Here is a 22,555-nt window from a genome sequence, read left to right on the forward strand (position 1 = left end):
GTGAGCCCTAAGGTGCTGCTCGCAGGGCGGCCCAGACTGTCCAGGCCTGCCTGCATGGTCTCGTGGGATGGACAGGGCTGCGCTCGGCCCGCTGCCTGGGTGTCGTGCCGGTCGCCAGTGGAGCAGGGGGAGCTGAGCTGTGCACATGGGCCAGGCCCCCCGACCTGCCTCTTGTTTCCACAGGGAACTGCACCTGGGGCATGAACTGCAGGTTCATACACCCCGGGGTCAACGACAAGGGCAACTACTCCCTCATCACCAAGGCCGAGCCCTTCCCCCCCAATGGGGCCCCGCCGCTCGGACCGCACCCCCTGATGCCTGCCAACCCATGGGTATGTGAACACCATGAACGCCATTCCTTGCTGGCAGATCACATCTAAACTCTGTTTGTGATGTTCCAGCTCAAAGACATGAATACATCTTGTGTGTAAGACATTTCTAGGCTGCCACGGAAGCCAGAGCTCCCTTCCAACCCCCTGGTTGTCCCCAGCTAGAGGCCACCATAGGCTTGGGGCAGCCAGTCAAGGGAGGGAGGGTGAGAGAGGAGAGCAGGCAGGACCCGCTGGGGTTTCACTTGATATTTTTGCTCCCGCATTTCTAAGTTTCGCTTCCTGTTGTAATTTTTTGCTTACTGTTTCTTATAGGGCGGGCCTGTAGTAGATGAAATTTTGCCTCCACCCCCTCCAGAACCCCCCACAGAGAGTGCCTGGGAACGAGGACTCCGGCACGCAAAGGAGGTAACAGACCAGCGGAAAGCCTGCGAAGAAAAGCACTAGTGGTGGTCCTCGCACAAAGCCAGCGTTTCTGCCTCTCTGAGGCTGCTGGGTCATCCAGAGGCCGGGGCCATGCCGCTTCCCCTGTGGCCTCTGGATCTGGAGAAGCCATCTTTCCTGGGGAAGCACAGTGTTCACCCACCTCCCCCTTCTCCCTCATCCTCAGCCACACCTGGTACCTGGCACCTGGCTCCCGGTGCCCAGGCTTACCCCGCTTGGCTCTGGGCCTTCCCTTCAGGGAAATGACCGGCTAAAGCAGAGCCGTTCCCGCCCACTCCCCGAGCTCCGCCCCACTCTGGGTGCCTCTCCTGCCTAGAGAACCTTCCCTTGCCCCCTCACTGAGTGCATGTCTGGAGCCCCCAGTTCAAGGCCAGGACTAGGAACAGGAAGTCAGACATAGGTGAGCTGAGTGCAGGGTGTGCTGGGCCTCCAGGGATGGGGCCCTTGTGGGGTCCCGTGTGCCTCCCAGCACAGAGCTTCAGCAGATCCCTACTGGGCGCTTGGTCATGCTCCTCTGGCATGCCAGCCCAGGCATCAGGGGTCAGTCAGGATAGGACACCCTGTGTTTCCTTAGCAGTAACAGTGTTGGCTTCTCTTTTTACAATGGTAGGTTTTGAAAAAAGCAACCATTCGAAAAGAACAGGAGCCTGATTTTGAAGAGAAAAGGTTTACAGTGACCATTGGTGAAGATGAGCGAGAGTTTGACAAAGAAAATGAAGTTTTCCGAGACTGGAACTATCGGATCACGAGAGATGTCAGAGACACAGCGTAAGGAGTGGTTCTGCCTCTGCTTCCCCCGTTGAGAGCTCAGCGTCCCCGGCTGGGTGGGGCCCAGGCTCTGGGGAGCAGCAGCACAGAGGTTCCCAGGGCCTGGGGTCCTGTCCACACCCCTGGGCTGAGAATGGCCTTCTTGAGGTGCTGCAGACAGTTTGCAGCTGACTTTCCTTGTTTTTCTTCTGAGAGGATATGTTTGAGTGCCATGCCAGGGCCTTGGGACTGTAGAGGGCTCACATCCATTGGGGTTCCTATGAACTCTGAGGGGGTTTACAGCTGTTCCTAAAGCCCCTGGGCCCCAGGTCTCTCCCACCTTCCCCCAGGCTCCCTAGGAACCAGGAGAAGCTGTAAAATTTGTCCCAAAACCCAGGAGTGTGGCAGGTTTCTTCACTGTTGCTTCCAGACATTTTATCATGGGCCTTTTAAATAGATTGCAGAAGCACATGTGGCTGAGACCCCCGTCAGCCCTTGAGGAGCTGTGTGGTGCCCCTACACAACCCGGGCCCCAGCACCTACTCCGTACTCAGCCTGCTCAGCTTCAGGCAGGGCGGGCCAGGTCTCTCCCCAGCAGGCGGCTTCAGCAGCCCCCTGGTCTCACAGCAACACCGTGCGAGGGGCCTTCCTACTGGAAAGCACAGCCCTGGTTTCCGGCTGAAACAACAGTCAGGGGCACAGAGAAAGGCTGTGGGTTCAGCTCTGTGTTTCCACAGTCACTGCCACAGCCGCCCGTCTAGGCCTGAGGCTGGAGGGTGTGGAAGCTGTCTGGCTATTGGGAGCGAACAGGGCTGTCACCTAGCAGCACAGCCCCGGGTTCACCCCACCAGGGCCCCAGGAGTGTGGGGGGAGATGCCCTAGAAAGTAGCCACCGGAGGCTTTGTGGAGGCAGTGCAGGCTGGAGGGGGCCATGGGCCTCTCTGAGCTCTGGGCACCTCTGTTTCTCCTACTAGTTTACCCAACGGGAAGGGTTAGTCTGGAGCCAAGAATCCCTGAAAGAAGCTTGAGGGCCCAGCTGCTGTTGGGTGACCATCCCCTTCTCACACACGCACGTGTTTGTGCGCGCGCACACACACACGCACACTCCTGGGCTCCAGGCCCCGTGCAGGTCCTCTGGGTCGGTGTGTGAGGAGGGCCCTCCTCTTCCAGGGCATAGGAGCATCCTGTCCCCATGGCTGAAGGTCCGTCACCCACACCAGGGTCTGCGCCCAGACCTCCTGTTTTACTCCTTGGATCTGTTGCTTCATGACCTGGCCCATCTGTGATGTTGTGAGGTCTCAGAGGGTGTCTTTTTTTCCCCCCTAATTTTTGGCTGTGCCACGTGGCATGAGGAATCTTAGTTCCCCGACTAGGGATTGAACCCGTTACCCCCTGCAGGGGAAGCGTGGTGTACTAACCCCTGGACACCAGGAAAATCACACAGAGGGTGTATCTTATCCTTCCCAGGGTTTCTTGGCTGGTCTTGCATGTCTTGTGTCCACGTGAACCTGAGGATCAGTTGTCTACCCACATGAGGAACCTTGTCAGCATTTTTACTGAGATTGCCCTAAATTTATAAATTAATGAAGGGATTTGTAAATTAACTGACTTCTTGGTGACGGTCAGTTTTCCTTTGCGAAGATGAGGGATGTGATCTTATTCACCTGTGCTTTTGTGTCTGTCGAGAGTGTTGAAGTTTTCCTCAAGTAGGTTCTGCGTGTTTCTGGTTAAATGTATTGTTACCTTGTTCCTCAGTATGTCTCCTTTCTTGCTGGTTAAATGGGGTTTTCTCTACCCTCCTCACTGGCTATTGTCTAGAATGATCTATGTGCCTTACTGGGCTCTTCTTGCCGCTTGAATTGGCTTCACCATCATGTCATGGCTTTCACATATGGTGTCATTTAATCTGCACATTGAGATGGCTTGGGGGCTCCTGGAGTCTGGTTGCGGTGGTGCCCCCAGCACACTGGGTTGTCTCAGAGGCACTGGCCTTCCTTGCCCATTGGGATCTTAATGGGAACACCTCCCTGTTTCCAGTGAATAAGGTGCTGGCTTTAATTCTTCAGTGTATAAACATCAGTATCTATCACATTAAGAAAGTGTCATTTCCTCCTCTCATTGGGAAGGGGTTGGGTTTTTGTCACAATCGTTTTCACCATCTGTAGGTGTTATCCTTTGATTTCTCTGTAGGTCTGTGATTTTGTTTAGTATATTCAGTTTCTAATATTGACTCAGCCTTGCAGTCTCTCTCTTTTTTTTTTTTTAACGTGTCTAAATCCTGGCAACTATTTTATGTAATGTATTTGCATTAACGTTCCTAAGTGATAAGCTTGACTTTTACTGCTCTTTTTCAGACTTGAGCCTTATGCAGACCCTTACTACGACTACGAGATAGAGCGCTTCTGGCGTGGCGGGCAGTATGAGAACTTCCGGGTGCAGTACACAGAGGCCGAGCCGTACCATAACTACCGGGTATGTAGGTTGGCACTTCACTGGTGGACCCTTTCAATCACCCGTTTTCATTTATAGGGCTTTATATGGGCTGAATTGCATGAGCATGGAGTACTGATTTCAAGTCCCAGTTGACCATCTGTGCAGAACGGATTCTGCTCCGTGAACGGACCTTGTGGTGAACTGAACAGCTCCTTCCCTGAGCTGGTCTGTGCTCTGGCTCTGTTTTCACCGGAGCCTCGGGGTGGGTGAGCAATGCCAGCAGCAGGGGGTGTGCCTCTCTCAGGCTCAGGACCACCCTTGGTGGGTCGTGGCCATTCCTGTCGGCACTTCCCTAGATGTGGTAGGTTTATGAATATATGTGCTTCACCCTCTGAGACCCTGACCCTGTGCCTCTGACGCGAAGCTGCCGCTTGGAAGAGGTCATTAGAAGCAGGTTAGCGGTTTCTGTGCCACAACTTAAGTGACAGTCCTGAGTTTTTAGGGCCAAAGGGGAGTGACTGGTTGGGGACCCCATCAGACGGTGAGCCTGTGCGAGAAGAGGACCTGGCTGCTTGCCCTGCTGTGCCCCTTCCCCCGGCGGTTAGAGCAGACTCCTCACTCACTGGGGCCGGGCCACAGGGCTGTGGGTGCCTCCCACCAGCCAGGGCAGCCTCAGAGGGTGCGGGGCCTGCTTGGGTCCCCTGAGCCCCAGGCTGGGTTGCCTGTGCACAACCTTGGTGTCTACCTCTCGAGACAGGAGCTGAGGTCCAGGAGGCCTGCCAGGCCCACAGACCTGGTGCTGATGCTGGAGAGCCTGCTTTGCGGGCCCCCCATGTGGCCTCAAGTCCATTTCTGGCGCAGAAAGGAGACCCCCACCCAGGTGTTCTGTCTCCTCCACCCGCTCTCGCGTCCTGCCCACGCCTCCCCTTCTGAGGGTCTGATCCCGCGTGTGGGTGTGTTTGGCTTTTCCACGAAGGAAAGAGAGCGAGAACGGGAGCGGGAGAACAGACAGCGCGAGCGGGAGCGCGAGCGCGAGCGGGACCGGGAGCGGGAGCGGCGTCAGCGGGAGCGCGAGCGCGAGCGGGAGCGCGAGCGGGACAAGGAGCGGCAGAGGCGGAAGGAGGAGTGGGAGCGCGAGCGCGCCAAGCGGGACGAAAAGGACAGGCAGCACCGCGACCGCGACAAGGAGCGCGAGAAGGACAAGGAGAAGCCCAAGGCCCGCTCCCCGCAGCCACCCAGGTAGGAACCGAGCCTTCCGGCGCCTGGGAGCGGGAGGGCTGCGGGAGGGGCGGCAGCCCCCGTGCGGCGCTGTGCGGAGCCGGAGCCGGGCTGCGCACCCAGGTAGAGGGCTGGCCTCCCCGCGCTGTCTGGACCCCTCCTTTGGTTGTGCAGAAGCTTTCTAGTTAGATGCAGTCCCGCAGGTTTATTTTTGCATTTGCTATTTGTGCTTTAGACATCATATATCTAACATTGCTAAGACCCATATCATGAAGCTTTTACCCTCTGTTTTCTTCTAAGAGTTGTGTGGTTTCCCACCTCACATCTTTTTTAATCCATTTCAAGGTAGCTTTTATTAGTGGTTTACGATAGGGTCTAATTTTCTTTTGCATGTGACTGTCCAGTTTTCCCCGTTGAGTGTTTTTAGCTCCCTTGGCAAATATTAGTTGCCTGGATATAAAGGGCTTTGTTTCTGGCCTCTGCCTCCTGCTTACATCTGTGCTTCTGTTTTGACACCGGTGCCACACTGCTTTGATTACTACAGCTTTTAGCACAGCTTTAATCAGGAGGTGCGGTGCCTCCTGCTCTGTTCTTTCTCAGGATTGCTTTGGCTATTTCAAGTCCTTTGTGGTGCCGTACAGAACTCTAGGGTGGTTTTTTCTGTTGTATGAAAAATGCCATTGGAACTTTGGTTAGGACTGCACTGGATCTGTGGAGAAGGCAGTGGCACCCCACTCCAGTACTCTTGCCTGGAAAATCCATGGACAGAGGAGCCTGGTGGGCTGCAGTCCATGGGGTCGCTAGGAGTCAGACATGACTGAGCAACTTCACTTTCACTTTTCACTTTCATGCATTGGAGAAGGAAATAGCAACCCACTCCAGTGTTCTTGCCTGGAGAATCCCAGGGACGGAGGAGCCTGGTGGGCTGCCATCTCTGGGGTCGCAGAGTCGGACACGACTGAAGCGACTTAGCAGCAGCAACAGCACTGGATCTGTAGATTGGTGTGGGTGGCACAGACGTTGTAACCATATTTTTCTGATTTAATGAGCTTGGTGTGTGTTTCAGTGTTTTGTGTCTTCTTCAGTTCCTTTCATCAGTGTCTTATGATTTAATTTATTTCTAAATATTTTATTATTTTCTATTATAAATAGGATTATTTGTTTTTTATGTAGTTGTTAGTGTATAAAAACACAACTGGTTTTTGTACATTGATTTTGTATCCTGCATTTGCACTGAATCTCGTTCATTAGTTCTAACAGTTTTTGGTGGAAAAGCCAGACTCTTATCCCTGATTCTTGTCCTTGCCATTGAACAGAGTCCTGTCCTGTGTTTCTGAAAGTAAACGTCAGGACCATATAGTCTTTCATTCTCGTCTTTTGTTAAGTATGGGTTCTATTCTCGTTCTTTAGGTGACAGTGAACTGACCTCCCTGAATTTGCTGTTTTTTCCTAATGTTGGGCAAAGTGATATATTTTCAGAACATTCAGAGTAAATCATATTTTAGATGTATTGAAAGAGTTCTTTCTTTAATTTTTCTGTTGTGGGGCCCTTTGAAGCCCCTTTTTGGTAGACACTGCCTTCTGTCCACATCGCTGGCCAGCCTCTGCCTCCTCTGGCCAGGCTCACCTCAATCTTTGCTCTGCCATTCCCCTGCCTCTGGGCTTTACCTGCTACTCAAAGAGGTCTGCCCCCACCCCACCCCCATTCCTGCTTTATTTATTGTTCTAACACCTCTTATCTCCTTCTGACTTCATAGTACTTGCTTACCTATTGTCCTCTGTGGTCTTTGTAGAGTGGAACCCTGACAGGGCACTGCAGTCTCAGGGCCCGGCACAGGGGGGCGCCAGGAGTTAGTCTGTGTGTGACCCCAGGGCCTACCCAACTTAGGAGGAGTCTTGTCTCGAAAGACCCATTGTACGTTAAAAATGCATCTGATCTACTGAACAGTGTAAAGTGTGGAATCTTTCGTGAGGCTTATGGAAAGTTGTACTAAGGTGGAAAGCTAAAGGATTTCCTGGTTCCAGAAGAGCTCGTCTGCCCTGTGGACATGTGGGTGACCATGAGGAGGAGCTGTGGCTCACTGCCCAGGAAAGATCAAAATGCAAAATTCAAAGCACAGCTTCTCCTGAAGGCATGCCGCTTTCCACTGTTGTAAAAGTCTAGCCATCGTAAGTCAGAGACTACCTGTAGCTCATGGACAGATGCCTGTGTTCACTCTCCACGGGGAAGTCTAGGGACATCAGACCCACAAGGAGGGTTTCTTGAAGGCAGTGGCAAGTCTTGGCCTGGCCCCCAGCAGTGGAGCACTGAGAGCAGCCGCCAGATCTGATGTCTGCACAGCGACAGGGTCTTCTATGAGGAAGGGCTCAGCGACAGCACAGCTGAACTAGAGGGTCAGGGTTCAGGGAACTTTGTGAATTCCTCCTCAAATCAGAGGCAGCTTTTGTCATGGGCTGGTGTGCTCTGCTGCCGGCCTCTGACCTGGTTCACTTCCCTTCTTTGGGCTCAGTTCTTCTCCTGTGGACCCCCTGCTGCCCTCAGTAGAGGGGCACATTCCATCGCTTGGCCTCAGTTCAGCCTGGCTTACTGGTCTTGGAAGTCTTGAATTTCATCTTTGATCACCCTGGCTGGGGCCCCACCAGCCCTGCCACCAGCCTGAAGGGTGGGGTTTCACCAGAGCAGAATTTCCAACACAGTCTCCTGTTTCCTTTCTTTTGATCAGCCCAAGCTGGTGTGACCACTGTGTCAGGAGGTGGCCAGGCTCCCTGCCGTAATTCCTTTACATGACCTCCCTTTTATGGAAGGGTTTGTTTGCTTAGCCTTTAACAGGTTGGCAGTTTTTCGTCAGCAGCTGGATGTAGAGAACGTGGTGGCTTCCCAGCTTTCCCAGTGGTAAAGAATCTGCCTGCCCATGCAGGAGACACAAGAGGTGCGGGTTTGACTCCTGGGTCGGGAGGATCCCTTGGAGGAGGAAATGGCACGCCACTCTGGTATTCTTGCCTGGAGATCCCATAGACAGAGGAGCCTGGTGGGCTACAGCTCATGGGGCCACAGAGAGTTGGACGTGACTGAGCACGCAGCAGCACACACCTGAGAGAGGAAAAGGCATAGCTTTTGCTGCTGCGTGCGGGCTGTGGACAGGGCGGCGTCTGTCGGGGAAGGTTCCACACGTGGGAGAAGAGGATGCCATTGGGTGTGGCGCTGGATCTTCCCTCATATCCACGACCAGTGAGAGCTCCCAAAACCCAGCTTGTGGCCGGAAGGGGGTTAGCAGCACACAGCAGGGTGGGTCCTGGCTCTGCCGGGCCGGGTCCCCCTCACCCCCCGCCTCACCTGCCCGAGCTGCCTCCTGTGGAGCGGCTGCCACAGGGACCGCCTATTGGCGCTTCTGCAGGCCTCCGGGCCAGCCCCCGTGTTGCTCATTTGGAGTCGGCACCCCCACCTTCATTGAGGCTCACCTTCCTGATTGGGCCTTTCCAAGCATCTTGCCCACTTCTATAACTGGGCTGTTTTTAGAGCAGAGCCTATAGCCAGTTCTGTGAGAGGATCGCTGTGACGGAGGAGCACTTCCATGAAACCTTCTCCCAGCCAGGCCGGCAGGTGTGTTCTGTGGGTAGGGCGCCGCAGAAAGGAGGATGTTCTCAGACAGGTGGATGAATGTCATTCCAGACACAAATAGTAACCGGGACCTTCCCGAGGACTCGCCCAGACTGCCTGTTATCTTCAAAGCTGTTTACTGAGCATTCGAGTGCAGTGAGAGGTTTGGGGTCCCTTGGGGTTGAAATGGCCAGCTTCTCATCGCCTAGGGACCAGGGTTCTTCATGAGGCAGTGCTGTTCCCACTTCCTCACACTCCCCATGGCCTGGCGACTGTCACCTGGATGCCAGAGAGGTGACCTGCTCAAGTGCGCCCACCGGGAGTCTCAAGGCCCTGGGAGCATGGAGGTTACTGTTCAGTTGACCAAGCCACGGCCCACGCGCTCCGTCTGGCTCAGACTGGTGCTTGGCCGAGGGTGATGGCCACTCAGGTCTCCTCTGACTTCCGTGGGAAACATCAGGTCCCCCTCTGCTTTCGGTGGCCTTTCCCTCCCTGTTTCCTCGAGCACCTCACCTCTTGCCGTGGCAGCTCCACCTTCAGTGCCATCTGTCTTACTTGTGGAATTCATGGGATCCCATGGTGGTGTTACCCGCCTTTGCTAAATAACACCGAGGGTTCCAGGCTCTCACACCCAGACAACTGCCGTGTTGGCCAGGCCACAGGGGCCTCCCGTTCCGCACTGGCTCCATCCTTGCACTTAAGGAGTTTGATCCCAGCTCGGACTTTCTGCTAGCAGGAGACACACTTCCTGGGAGCTAAGGAACCTTGTTTATCTTTCTCATCTCATTCCTCTTTCCCAGTCATGGCTTGCTTCCTCCTCTGGGAAAGTTATGCCCAGGGCATTCTCGAGGAAAAGTGGATCTGTGTGGATCCTGTGTTCTAACTTCTTGACTGATGCACAGAGTTTGCCCAAAAATGGAGAGACTTGTGGTCTCTCTCAAGTTCTGACCCGAGTGCCTACAAGCGGCCTTGGTGGGAACTGCGTCAATGCATGAGGTCACAAGAGCAGTCAGGCTATGACTGCCCTCCACGGTGGGAGCGCGCTGGGCCTCAGGGCCACCCCAGACTAATGCTGCTCCTCAGCATTAGTGGGCTTGGGAACGATGGGCCTCGCTGTGGAAACAAAGTCTTCAAGGCCCCACCCAGAAATTAAAAGTCCAACCTCGAGGTGGAGTCAAAATTTGTTTTCAAGTCTGAGGAATAAAGCGATGGGTCTGTGGTCCCAGATGCCCCTCCCTGGGAACTGCCCTCACCGTCCCAGGCCCCTGTGGGGGGAGTCGGGGGACCTGTTTGCTCCCTGCTCGTCTGTGCATGGGTCCCTGGGAGCTGCTGGCCTGGAGGAGGCTGCTGGGCAGGTTGTTCAGGCTCATGGCATCCTGGGGACCATCCTGGGAGCCGGCTCCATGTCCACGGGGACCCAGGGTGACCTTGTCCAGAGTTTGGAGGTGAGCAACTCGTGGGGAAGGGCCCGCGGGAGGCGTGAGCGAGTGCAGTGGGTAAACCCACTGACGTGCTGCCCATTCGCTGTCTGCGCGTCTCTCTGAGCTCATCACCCTTCCATCTTAAAAGAGAACCTTCCTCCTTTTTATCTTTTCTTGTCTTTGACCTCAAGCTAGGCCGCTGCTCAAGGGTTTTCAGGCACCCCGACTGTGACCGCCGCGCCTCACACCTCTGCCCTGGTGTCTCAAGGGGACTCAGGCCCTTTGCTCCTCAGTGTCCCTCTCGTGTGGCCTTAATAAAGGCTCAGGAGCCTGGCAGATAAGACTGCTCGTGGCTTTGGCCAGGGGGAGGGCTGCTCAGAGATTATGGGAAGGTGTTTCCTCCTCTCTGTTCAGAGGGCTTATGCAAATGCCGAATCTGTTCTGTCAGCTTTCAGTGCCAGCATGGCTGACGGCTGTCCTCCTCCCAGCTGTCCCAGCGCACGCAGGTTTCCTCCCGTGTGGCCCCAGCTTCCTGTGGGCGGGTGGCCTGTGGGAAAAGCCCGGTGTGCCTGCCGTCCTGCGTCCCCATGTAGTTGCTGTTGCGGCTGCCTGGTTTCCCAGGTCTCTTTCCGCTCTCCTTGGTGTTGTCGGAGAGCAGGATAGCCCAGGCAGTAGCTGCATGTCGGGCGCCAACTCGGCCCCATGCTCTGTCCCTGTTCCCCAAAGCCTGACAGCGCGGGCCTGCCTGGTGCCCCTGCCCTTCCCCAGTAGTCTAGAGACAGCTTCCCCAGTCAGTATTGTGAATGAACTCTCTTGATTGTTCATCCAGTCCTTCTTCCCAAAACATCTGTCTTTAAAATGATTGTTTATAGTTTGTATCCAGGTGTGAAACCACTTCTCCCTGGTTTTGAGACCCCAGTCGGGGGAGGCGATTTGGGGCCCAGCTGGCTCATTCACATCCCACTTTGGTCTGCAAAGTGCCCTCCCTGTCCCACAGGTGTTCCACCTGCATGATTTTCTGTTTCCAGGTACCACCTACACTATTGATTCATATTTTAAGATATTTCCCAGGAATTCCATGGTAGCCCAGTGGTTAAGAGTCCATGCTGTCACCACCGAGCACCCACGTTCAGTCCCTGGCTAGGGAACTAAGACCCCACAAATTGCGTGCTGTGGTCAAAAAACCTTCATGGGATTAAAAAAAAAAATTCCACCTTTTAAACTTAAATACATTTTTAAAGGAAATTTTACACCCTTAACATGTAACACACCAGGTAATTTGTCATGGTGAGTCACTGTAGAAACGAAGTAAGAAATAAAAATAGTTTTCTTCATACTAATTAAAATCAGGAGCCCGGTTTCCCACATTTTGGGGAACACGGGCGGACTTGGAGAATGGGTTCCCGAGTGTCCTGGGCTCGTTGTCAAGCTAAAGGAAAGTGGCATGGGCCTTCAGCTCAGTCAATGCAAGGCCAGCTCTGGCCCGTCCATGACACTAGCCGGAGATGTGGAGCTCAAGGGATGCTTCCAGGTCTGGTTCTGGCGCTCATAAGATAGCCAGACCATCTTACTGCAGCCAGAGTGAGGAAGCCTTGCCTTTCAGAGGTTGGGGGGCTGCGCGGCACCTGTCTGGCCATGGGTGCTGTGTTCTGCGAGGGGAGAGGGTCCAGCGTTCTTTTGCTTCCCTGTTGCTGACACACAGCCCTTAGTACTCACACAGCTCCAGTATGAATCACACACACCTTCGGTGCCCAGCTGTTTCTCTCTCCCTGTATTGGAAGAGCCACAGGTTGACAGAGCTGGGCCATTTTGATGACTCATGAAAATACCAGTGACCAAGGTGTTTCCTTTGCTGTTGTCTTTTCAGAATGAGAACAGCACAGGAAGTGTAAAGGTGAAAGCAGCCTGGGATGGCCTGGGACTGGCACAAGTCAGCACGCGGGTTTCACTTCCTTCCTGGACTCACTTCCAGGAGGACACGCTTGGAGCCAGCGGGGCAGTGGCTCAGCATGTGGAGGCCGAGTTACAGGGTTTTATGCCTCCGTTCAGTGTCCTTAGGGTGGTTTTAAATGCTGGATGTTGTTCCTGGTGGGGGCTCTTAGCAGATAGTTGGCATGGCATTGGTGGATAGACTAATTGAAAAGTTCTGAAGATATCAGCAGACGGTGATTGTTTTATGTTGTGTGAATAAAACTGATGTTTTGCTAGCACTCATGGAAAGTGGGGGTAAGTGTCAGGACCCTGTTCATATGTCCGACACGGTTCTGATCCAGAGCCCCACGGGTCAGGCAGGGCTGACAGTGCTGCTACAGTTGTTCTCTAGGTAGATGGGCAGGACACTCCAGAAGCCTCTGAGAATTAGCATGTCTGGAATTGTCATGATGTGGTGGTCCTGTGTGCAGATCAGGTTCTGGAATAAGAAAAGACAGATGAATGGGGGAGCACAGCCCCTCTGAAGAAGAATCTGTGCCTGGAGATGGCATCACCCACACCTTCTGGAGGGAAAGCAGGTTCCCTGCCTGTGGGCGGGAAAGTGCCAGGCTCACAATATCCACACACACCCCCACCCTGGCCCGCACAGAGCACGGCAGCCAGCACACCACACTGCAGGGGCAGGAGAGGGGTTAAAGAAGAAAGACAGTGCCTCTCAGTCAGCTAGAAGCCAGCCTGGCTCAGGTGGAGAGGGCTCTGTGAGCCTGAACGAAGCTGATAACACTTGGAACAAGTGTCAGCAGCGCCAGTGAGCGGAAGCCGGTAGCCTGGGAAAATACCTGACAGCAGGGAGTTCCCATCGTCATACCCCAGGAGCTTCCTGGAAGACTGGCCAAGCACGGGCATGGCCGAACCCCCAAGTGGCCTCCCGGAAGCGCTCTGTGTGCAGAGCTCTCAGGAGTCAGGTGTGCTCCTCTCTGGGCACGGTGGTGCTCCTGGTGACACGGGACCCCAGTGTCCCCAGGCAGGGAGTGTGGGGCAAGCACCACGCTGAGCCCAGTGTGAAATGCTTTCACTTCCAGGGAAAATATTTGATAACTTAGCAAGAACCTGTTAAAAAGTTGCCTCTTGCGGCCCCCTGATTCCACATCTTAAAAATTTACCCTCAAAAAGACAAGTCATTCATAAAGACTTAATAGAAAGGGTGACTTTATTGTTTGTGTTTTTAAACACAGAAATAGCTAACGGTAGAGAAGCGTCCAGGTTATGTGACACCTGACGGTGAAGCACTGCTGTCCGTGGCCAGGCAGGTCCACTCCAGGTGGGGCTGTCTCCGAGCAGCCCTGGCTGTACCTGCAGGGTCCTTGGTGGAGAATGAACACAGGCAGAGGGGACACTCGGACACGCTAGGAACGGCTGTGCCAAGAGAGCCGGATGACGGGGGTTATTGCCCTGCTTCACTTTCTGTGATTTTTATCTGATCGATGTGTCACGAGGCCAGCAGGTACCTTGATATTGAACTGCTGTTGGTCTGGGACCCTGTGCTCTGGGTGTTGCCCTGCCGACCTGCCGCCCAGCCCCCACCCCTGTTCATGCGCTCAGGACTCAGCTGATCCCACTCTCCTGTCAGGCTCGGCTGTGAGCGTTTCCGACTGGTGGTGACCTGTGGTGGGGGCAGGTTGTTCTGACACTGTTGACTTGCCCTGCCTGGGAACAAAGGAAGTATCCAGGGCTGAGGTTTATATTTACAGAGTTTCTAACTCACTTGAAAACCAGGATTTCTTTAGTCACGTTAGCATCCTAAGTGCTGACGGTGCTGCCATCGTGCGCCTGTCTCTAGGGCGCACACGCACGGGCCCCTTCCTCCCGCCCTGCCCAGCGTCTGTGCTGTGGGCAGGGTGGGGATTCTGAGGGGCACTGCTGGGTGGCCAGCTCCCCCGTGGCCCTGTGAGACAGTGCTCGTGGAGAGAGCCCCACGTGTCCGGTTCCGGGGCGGTCTCCCGTCGACAGCGCCTGCTGCCTTGCGTGTGGCATCCCTGGAGTGAGCCCGTAGGTCCTGGTCTCTCCCCCCACACAGTTTCTTTCACCAAATGGCAGAGTTGTCTGGTGGGAGGTGGCCCCAGACCTATTAACCCCTCTGTGATTTCAGCCGTCAAGCTGAGCCGCCAAAGAAGGAGACTGTGTCCACAGGACCCCAGGTGAAGAGAGCCGACGAGTGGAAGGACCCCTGGCGCCGGTCCAAGTCTCCGAAGAAGAAACTCGGGGTGTCAGTCTCCCCTAGCCGCGCTCGACGGCGTCGAAAAACATCAGCCTCGTCGGCCTCTGCTTCCAATTCCTCCAGGTAAGGGAGGTCAGCAGGACTGAGTGTGTGTCTTCTCAGCAAGGCCGGGTTCTGGAGCATCGCCAGCTAACAGGACTGACACTTAGCACTGAGGCGAGGCCTCCATGAACCCCAGAATAAACGGTGAGGTGAGCCAGGGTGCAGGCAGCCCAGAGCGGAGCACAGGCCTGGGCAAGGGTCAGCGAGGGAAGAGGCACTGCTGGCGGAAGAGCCAAGAGCAGCCTGACCCGGTGTCCAGTCAGTTCACCCATCTCCTGCGAGCTCAGGTCGGCAGCTCTGAGGTGTGTGTGTGCACCAGGTCTGCACAAACGAGGACGCTGTGGGCGGTGAGAGTGGGGGCACTCCCTGAAGAGGGAGGAGGCTGGAGGTGTCTGTGGACTCAGCATTTCCACTACCTGCCCTGGTGGACACGCAGATACACACGTGTGTATCTGCCTGGGTCAGACTCGCTCATCAGCACTCACGGGGACATGTCCTGGCTCTGTGTCCGAGGGCCTGGGAGCTGTGTCACTCTTCACAGTGAGCATACCTAGCACCTAGATCTTGGTTTCTGAGCACCTCTCCCACGAGAAGGGGGCTGGACCGCACAGTGTCCACAAGGTGCCCCTAGGTGGTGTGTCTGCATGAGCGGGGGTGCGTCTTTGTGAGAGGGGGCATGTCTGTGGGAGCAGGGGCGCGTCTGTGTGAGGGGGGGCATGTCTGTGGGAGCGGGGGGCACGTCTGTGTGAGAGGGGGCATGTCTGTGGGAGCGGGGGCGCGTCTGTGTGAGAGGGCGCATGTCTGTGGGAGCGGGGGGCGCGTCTGTGTGAGAGGGGGCATGTCTGTGGGAGCGGGGGCGCGTCTGTGTGAGAGGGGGCATGTCTGTGGGAGCGGGGGGCACGTCTGTGTGAGAGGGGGCATGTCTGTGGGAGCGGGGGCACGTCTGTGTGAGAGGGCGCATGTCTGTGGGAGCGGGGGGCGCGTCTGTGTGAGAGGGGGCATGTCTGTGGGAGCAGGGGTGCGTCTTTGTGAGAGGGCGCATGTCTGGGAGCGGGGGTGCGTCTTTGTGAGAGGGGGCATGTCTGTGGGAGCGGGGGGCGCGTCTGTGTGAGAGGGGGCATGTCTGTGGGAGCAGGGGCGCGTCTGTGGGAGCGGGGGTGCGTCTTTGTGAGAGGGGGCATGTCTGTGGGAGCAGGGGTGCGTCTGTGGGAGCGGGGGCGCGTCTGTATGAGAGGGCGCATGTCTGTGGGAGCGGGGGGCGCGTCTGTGTGAGAGGGGGCATGTCTGTGGGAGCGGGGGCGCGTCTGTGTGAGAGGGCGCATGTCTGTGTGAGCGGGGGCACGTCTGCGCTAGCAGGGCAGGGGAAGACGCCTCACCTCTGCTCTCCCCGGGCCAGGTCCTCCTCACGGTCGTCGTCCTATTCCGGCTCCGGCTCGTCCCGCTCCCGGTCCCGCTCCTCGTCCTACAGCTCCTACTCCAGCCGGTCCTCCAGGCACAGCTCATTCTCAGGCAGCCGGTCCAGGTGAGCTGTGGGGAGAAGTGTGGAACCCAGCTGAGGAACCTGGGGGTTCTGGCGATCTCAGGGTGTGGGGCTCACCCATAGCCAGCCCTGTGTGAGCAGTGGGTGACGCTGGACCCACGACAGAGCCGTGTCTGAGCTGTTCTCACAACGTCAGGGACACTTTCTTCACTGCTGACCCTTCCCCCAGGCTGTGTCCGAGAGCCCCATGCTCGGCAGCGTCCCCGCCAGCTCCCCCATGACAGCTGATGGGGTGCTGTCTGCCCCCAGCATCTTTCACCAGAGGTGCATTTCAGGAAATGAGCACGAGCCACCCCAGGCTGAGTAGTTGCCCTTCGGGGCGTGGACGGTGGGGTGCCCCCTTCACACCTCTGCTCCCCAGCAGGTCCCGGTCCTTCTCCTCATCCCCATCGCCATCCCCGACGCCCTCCCCACACAGACCTGCCAGAGCCAAGGGAGAGCCAGCTCCACCTCCCACGAAAGCAGGGTGAGTTCTGTCAACGGGCCCTGGGGAAGAGGGGCAGGCCTGGCCTTTCGATTTCTGGACCTCAGGCCATGGGCCACGTTTCTTCTCCATTGGGGACATGGCCCTGCCAGGCTCCCTGTCATCCTTTACTTTCTTCACTGCTCCTGCCATTGGTCCTTCTCAACAGACGTGTCGAAGGGAGGGGTTAGAAGCGTCTAGAACTTGGCACATGAACCGCATGGCAACTGGCGTGCAGGGTCAGGGAGCACTGCCCCCGACACTGGCTGTCCCTGCACAGGTCTGCCCCAACCCCGCTGCAGGGCTTCCTCCTGAGCAGGGTCAGCTCCGGGGCCTCAGGCAGCCCCCTGTTAAAAAGTGAATGGTGTTGGGGTACAGCCTCCATCCCAGACACTGCAGCCACCTCCCCAGTGCCATCGGCCGCGAGACCCCAGCGCAGTGCTGGGCCCGGCCCCGAGCCTCACAGGTGGGGCTGTGTGTGGGCAGTCCTGCCACCGCGCTGGGCAGCTGCCCGTAACCCAGACGCTGTGTCCCACCGGCAACTTCGCCCACATGTGTTCAGGGCGCTCAACACTGGCAGGGTATCTTCACCATGCAACAATGAAGAACTGCTTTGGGGCCATTTTCCTGCCTGCCTAAGGTCCCCACACACGAGCACACCCAGCCTTCCCTGAGGGCCGCCGCCCCCGCCATGCAGGGCAGGGGTCAGGGTGCCATTACTGAAGGAGTGTGGCCTGGCTGGTGGGCTGTCCTCCAGAGCTCTCCCAATGGCCCCCATCTTCCTCCTTCTGCCTTTGAGGAAGAGGCAGGTGATGCTTGGTGTGGGGTGGGGTCTGCAGGAAACAACGCCTCAGGGCAGGGGGCAGGGGAAGTGTGTGTGTGTGTGATACCCACTCCCCGAGGTTGGCCAGCAGGGCTGAGGCCTGCCCAGCAGGGTCTCAGCTCGCTGTGTCCCACATGACAGAGAGAAGCTGCTAAAGAAGCCAGCCCCTCCTCCAGCCCTACCGCAGGCCCCCAAAACCACCACTGCCCCCGAGCCCACCAAGCCCGGCGGAGACCCTCGGGAAGCCAGGAGGAGGGAGCGGCAGGCCAGGAGCCCCCCCAGGAGGTGAGTGTCCCGCCTTCCAGAGCTGGGGGAGGGGTGCTCCCAGGGACTCGGCATGTCTCCCAGCCTTGGTGTCCCAGGAGCTTGACGGCGGAGTCCCTTCCTGGTGGTGGCAGGGGAGTGGGAGCTGGTGGGGGTGTGGTTTGACTTACTTTGAGAGGGAGTCCTCTATAGAAGAAATCCGAGTCCCACCTGATTTCGGTGGCCAGTCCCTGGTGGAGTGTTGGTCTCGGGCCAGTGAGCCCTGGCTTTGGGGGCGCCGTGTGTTGAGGCCCCAGAAACGTGAGCCGCGGCCTCTTGGTTGTGTTGCAGGCGCACGGTTAGCGGCAGCGGCAGTGGCAGCAGCTACAGTGGCTCCAGTTCCAGATCCAGGTTGTTGTCACATCTCTCCTGCCCCCATCCCATCCCGGCAGCCTCTGCCTGCAGTCAGGGTCCAGGAAACCCTGCAGAGGCCACCTCGGGTGGGCGCGGCCCCTCCCTCAGGCTGGCCCTCCGGCTCTGCAGAGCTCCAGCAAGGACGAACAGGCCGAGGCAGCTGGGGGACAGCCTATTGAAAAAATCTGAGACAGGAACAAGCAGAAGAGAATTCTGTCATTTAGTTTAAAAAGAAGATGGTATCAGATTAGCCCTGAGATTCCTTGAATTCAATTTTCTGTTTCACTTGTAGGCAGCATGTGGTATACACATTTGCCTGAATCTCTCCGAGTAGGTCTGCAACCTATCTAACTTTCAAGAAGGCAGGGCTCTGGGCTTCCCTGGTGGTTCAGTGGTTAGGAACCCACCCACCAGCATAGGGGACACGGGGCAACTGAACCTGTGCACCACTAGAAAAAGCTCTTGAGCGGCAGCGAAGATCCAGCACTGCCAAAAATACTACGTACAAAAGGCTGCCTTTTGCCTTCCCCGCTGGAGCTCAGGACGTGGGGCGGGCGGTTTTCTCAGGGAGTGGAGCCCTCGTATAGCCTGGGTTGTGACGGGACTGGACCGAGGAGACCATCCATGTCTCAAGCCTCCTGACTGAGGAGACCATCCATGTCTCAAGCCTCCTGAGCCAGCCCCTCGGGGCATCTCTGACACAGCGTCTGCTCGTCCTGCATCCCTTCCTTGCCCTCTATTGTGTGTGGGTCACACCCAGTCGTGCATCCCTGCCCAGCTAACAGAACGGTCACCATGAGCACAAGGGCCTGGCCCCAGCCATGTAGGCGTCCCCTCACTGGGTGGCACCTGTAAACTGTCCAGAGCCCCTAAAGAGTCAAGCTGGTGGGTTCGCCTCCCTTGGGGTTCGGGACCGTGTGGGCACAGACGTGTTTGTGTGTGCAGATCTCTGAGCGTGAGCAGTGTGTCCTCGGTGTCCAGTGCCACATCAAGCAGCAGCTCAGCGCACAGCGTGGACTCAGATGACATGTACGCAGACCTGGCCAGCCCCGTGTCCTCGGCTAGCTCGCGGTCCCCCACCCCAGCCCAGACCAAGAAGGAGAAAGGTAGGTGCCCACAAGGTGTGCTGGGCCTTGGGGTCCAGAGAGGAGAGGTGGTGTGGGCTGGTCATCCGCTGTCTGTTGATGACACCTCCCCAAGACAGCACGCAGGCAGCTGCCTCACTGGAAGAGAGGCTGAGAGAGCATTTTTCGTTGGCAGGAAAATCTAAGAAGGAGGACGGTGTGAAAGTGGATAAGCGGAAACGGGATTCGTCCACACAGCCGCCTAAACCCTCAAGAACCCCCGCGGGTGGCAGGTCCTCCCAGCAGCCCACCACCCCCCAGCAGGCACCACCAGGCCAGCCCCCAGCGGCCACATTCATTGCCCACAAGGAGATCAAGTTGACGCTGCTGAACAAGGTGGGGCTGTGGGCAGTGCTGTTGGGACCCCAGGACCCACGGCTGGGCCAGCTAGTGGCTTTCCACACTGCCTGGCTCGTGATGCCCTTATGGACAGCCTCATGGGCAGCGCCACGTGGGCAGGGGGTTGATGGTGGGAGATGAGCCAATTACCACAGGACAGCCCTGGGACATGGGTCGGGGGGCAGAACAGACATGGCCTCTCTGAGTTGGCATCCACAGTGCCCAGGCGACTGGAGGGCCGAATCCCATCCCTGGCATGGAGGCCCGGAGACCATGGGCCCTGCCTCACTTGGGGCCCTGCGGCCCAGGGGCCCCCAAGGAGGGCCCGCGGGAGCGGAGAGCAGGTGGCTGCCTGCGTCCGCTCAGGCCCTGGTCCTGACTGCACACCCGTCACTCCAGGCCACTGACAAGGGGAGCAGGAAGCGCTACGAGCCCTCAGACAAGGACAGGCAGAGCCCACCGCCAGCCAAGCGCGCCAACCTCTCCCCAGACCGAGGTGAGCCTCTACCTCTGGAGCCGCACTTCCTGTGCCCTGAGAAGTGTTGAAGCCCCCAGGGGGCTTCTGACCGGGTGGTCTGCATCCGTCAGCATTTAGTTTTAGAAGTGAAAACCATAGTACTCGTAACAGTAATAGTAATATGATACTGTGTTTTGACACAAGTAAGGTTTTTTTATGGAAAATACATTTTCACAAACAGAAGCTAGCAGGCGTAGCACTGTTTTTTTGTGATGTGTTTTCCCCAATCTCCTTATGGCTGGGGTCGTCTCTTGTGATCACACAAGTTGCTCAACCTAGGAAGCCCCACCTGGGCTTGTGAGGCCATGAGCATGTGGAGGGGGTGGCATCTCAGTGCTGCAGGGCGTGCCTGGCCGCCCCCATACTGCTCGGCCCAGTTGCAGAGAGAGCCACTGGCCCAGGCAGAGCCTCTTCCTGGCTTGCTCCACTAGTAAAGTGAAACCCCAAGTGTTGCCAGAGCATCTTTCCCCCTAAAATAGGAGAGGGCCCAGCATACCCCACCAGGAGCAGGAGGAGGACACGGTGCACCCCTGAAACACACACCCCCGCCCAGGCCGCCCACATGCCTCTTGAGTGGTGGGACGCCTCTGTGCGCCCTCACTCGGGCCCCACACTCAGGACAGCAAGCACTTCTGTTCTTGATCTTACTACGGTCTGTAAGCAGCCGTGTGTTTTTGTTCCACTTGAAGACCTGCACTGTGAGTTTCTTCCAAGTCAGTGTAGGAGGGTTTTGGTCTGCTTGGCCTTGCATACTGGAAGCTCCTTGTTTTGAACGACACTGATGGTGGCTCAGGAAACCAAAACCCAAATTAGACCTGGGTACTTTTGAGAATGAGGAAGCTGAGCTGAACGGCCGCTGCTCTCTGGCGTGGGGTCACCGGGGGCCAGAGAGAGGCTGCTGCTTCCCTGTGTGTGCCCTCTAGCCCCTGCACAGCTGGGCCCACATGGAGCTGGGACCCTGGTTTTATGTTGTCCCCTGTCACTCAGGTTCTCGGGACCGGAAGTCAGGTGGGAGAGTCAGTTCCCCGAAGCCAGAGCGGCAGAGGGGCCAGAATTCCAAGGCCCCCTCAGCCCCGACAGACAGGTGAGTGTCTCCCCACAAATCCCCCTCCCCCCACCCTGGGCACAGCACATCGGGTTCTTGGCCGCAGAGAGAGCCAGCCGAGCTTCCTCCCCAGGCGGAGGCCTGAGCCATCAGGACTAGCTAAGGGCAGGCTCAGAGGTGCTGGGAACATTATGCCGGCCCATGTCTTCACCCTGGGCCACCAGCAGGTCCTAGAATGCAGAGCAGCCCGGGAGCACGTGGCTTGCAGCCGGAGGACCAGGAAGCAGTTGGCAGCAGCTCTTCCCTCCCTCCCACTCAGCTCAAGAAGCAGGGGTGGGGCTCACCTTTTCCCTGGAAGCAGGCTGAATCCCTGCGCACCAGCACCCTGGGTTTGGGTGGGGGGGCCGGGCAGGAGGGGCACAGACACAGCCCCACACCCCCAGCCCTTGGCCCATAGCGCTGCTTGAAGTCAGGGTCAGCAGTGTGGGTTCTACCTCAGCACAGGGTGAGGACCAGAGTGGGAGGACCAGGTCGGTGGGCTCCAGGCGAGCGCTGGTACTGTGCCTTCCACCTCGCAGGTGTGCTCCGCGATCGGGGCATGGGAGGAGCACGGGGGGCCATGCTGACTGTGGCCAGAACCCGAGCTGGACCCTGGACGCTCGTCTGTGGTGGGGGCCTCATCCGCTGGGGAGGGGGTGCCTTCTGTATAGCAGGTGCAGCTCCTGGGACCCAGGCCCCTGGCAGGAGGCTCTCAGAGAGCAGCCCTCTCTCATGGCCTCCCCACCCCTGCAGGAAGCGTCCGCTGTCACCCCAGTCCAAGAGCTCCAGCAAGGTCACCAGCGTGCCTGGCAAAGCCTCGGACACCAGCACCACCGCCACTGCGGGCACCAAGTCAGGGAAGGCCAGCACACTGTCACGGCGGGAGGAGCTGCTGAAGCAGCTTAAGGCTGTGGAGGACGCCATCGCCCGCAAGCGGGCCAAGATCCCCGGGAAGGTGTAGCCCGGGCTCTGCTCCCCGAGGCAGGGACTCACCTGTTTTTATAAATAGGGTAAGCGCAGCCATTTTGGATTTTGCAGTTTATGTCTTATTTTGGCTGTGATTCTTTTTAAAAATTAAAAAAGAAAAAAAAAGTTTCTCAGCTGGAAAAGAAGCCACACATGTAATGAAGATGACGCTGAATCCCAGACTGAACCAACCCCTTCCCAGAGCAGAAGTCCTGCGAGCCAGGTGGGCGAGGGCACAGCGGCACCGAGGACCAGCTCCGATTTTATGTCAGTTACGAGTCCTCCCTCTGCTCAGGCAGGCGTCCCCAGCTCCGCCCTCCTCCTGTAACCAGGAACACTTGAGTGCTGCCGAGCGTCTTCCCCACCCCGCCTTCCCCAGGATCAAAAATATATATATTCTTGACTAAAGTCTGATTGGGAAATACTCCTGTCTTTTATTTTAAGCATCAAATTGTTTTAGTTGATTTAAAAAGGAAAAAAAGAAAAACACAGAAAAGACTGAAAAGAAAAAAAAAAAGGCCGAGGGTATTGTTGGGCATCTGTCAGATGTGGAGGGTCTTTTTTTGAGGGGTCTCCTAAAATAAAATATTTTGATAAACA

At 56.9% G+C, this 22,555-nt stretch overlaps 1 protein-coding gene across 5 annotated transcripts in view; it reads left to right on the forward strand.

Annotated features, from left to right (window-relative positions):
* Nucleotides 1-22,555, forward strand: part of ZC3H18 (zinc finger CCCH-type containing 18) — a 43,078-nt gene extending 20,523 nt beyond the window's left edge. For 3 of the 5 annotated variants that reach the window (XM_005218764.5, XM_005218766.5, XM_059877399.1), the window contains 15 exons: nucleotides 184-332; nucleotides 645-737; nucleotides 1,384-1,541; nucleotides 3,875-3,992; nucleotides 4,930-5,192; nucleotides 14,272-14,463; nucleotides 15,839-15,964; nucleotides 16,344-16,448; nucleotides 17,410-17,553; nucleotides 17,863-17,922; nucleotides 18,871-19,031; nucleotides 19,186-19,385; nucleotides 19,788-19,884; nucleotides 20,893-20,989; nucleotides 21,743-22,555. In XM_005218764.5, the coding sequence (XP_005218821.1) occupies nucleotides 184-332; nucleotides 645-737; nucleotides 1,384-1,541; nucleotides 3,875-3,992; nucleotides 4,930-5,192; nucleotides 14,272-14,463; nucleotides 15,839-15,964; nucleotides 16,344-16,448; nucleotides 17,410-17,553; nucleotides 17,863-17,922; nucleotides 18,871-19,031; nucleotides 19,186-19,385; nucleotides 19,788-19,884; nucleotides 20,893-20,989; nucleotides 21,743-21,950 (2,171 nt within the window). In that variant the 3' untranslated portion in view covers nucleotides 21,951-22,555. The remainder of the gene's footprint in view (nucleotides 1-183; nucleotides 333-644; nucleotides 738-1,383; nucleotides 1,542-3,874; nucleotides 3,993-4,929; nucleotides 5,193-14,271; nucleotides 14,464-15,838; nucleotides 15,965-16,343; nucleotides 16,449-17,409; nucleotides 17,554-17,862; nucleotides 17,923-18,870; nucleotides 19,032-19,185; nucleotides 19,386-19,787; nucleotides 19,885-20,892; nucleotides 20,990-21,742) is intronic. The other 2 variants (XM_005218765.5, XM_003587224.6) reach the window with 1 other exon arrangement.

This window comes from Bos taurus, chromosome 18 (assembly GCF_002263795.3).
Source record: "Bos taurus isolate L1 Dominette 01449 registration number 42190680 breed Hereford chromosome 18, ARS-UCD2.0, whole genome shotgun sequence".
Lineage (NCBI taxonomy): Eukaryota > Metazoa > Chordata > Mammalia > Artiodactyla > Bovidae > Bos > Bos taurus.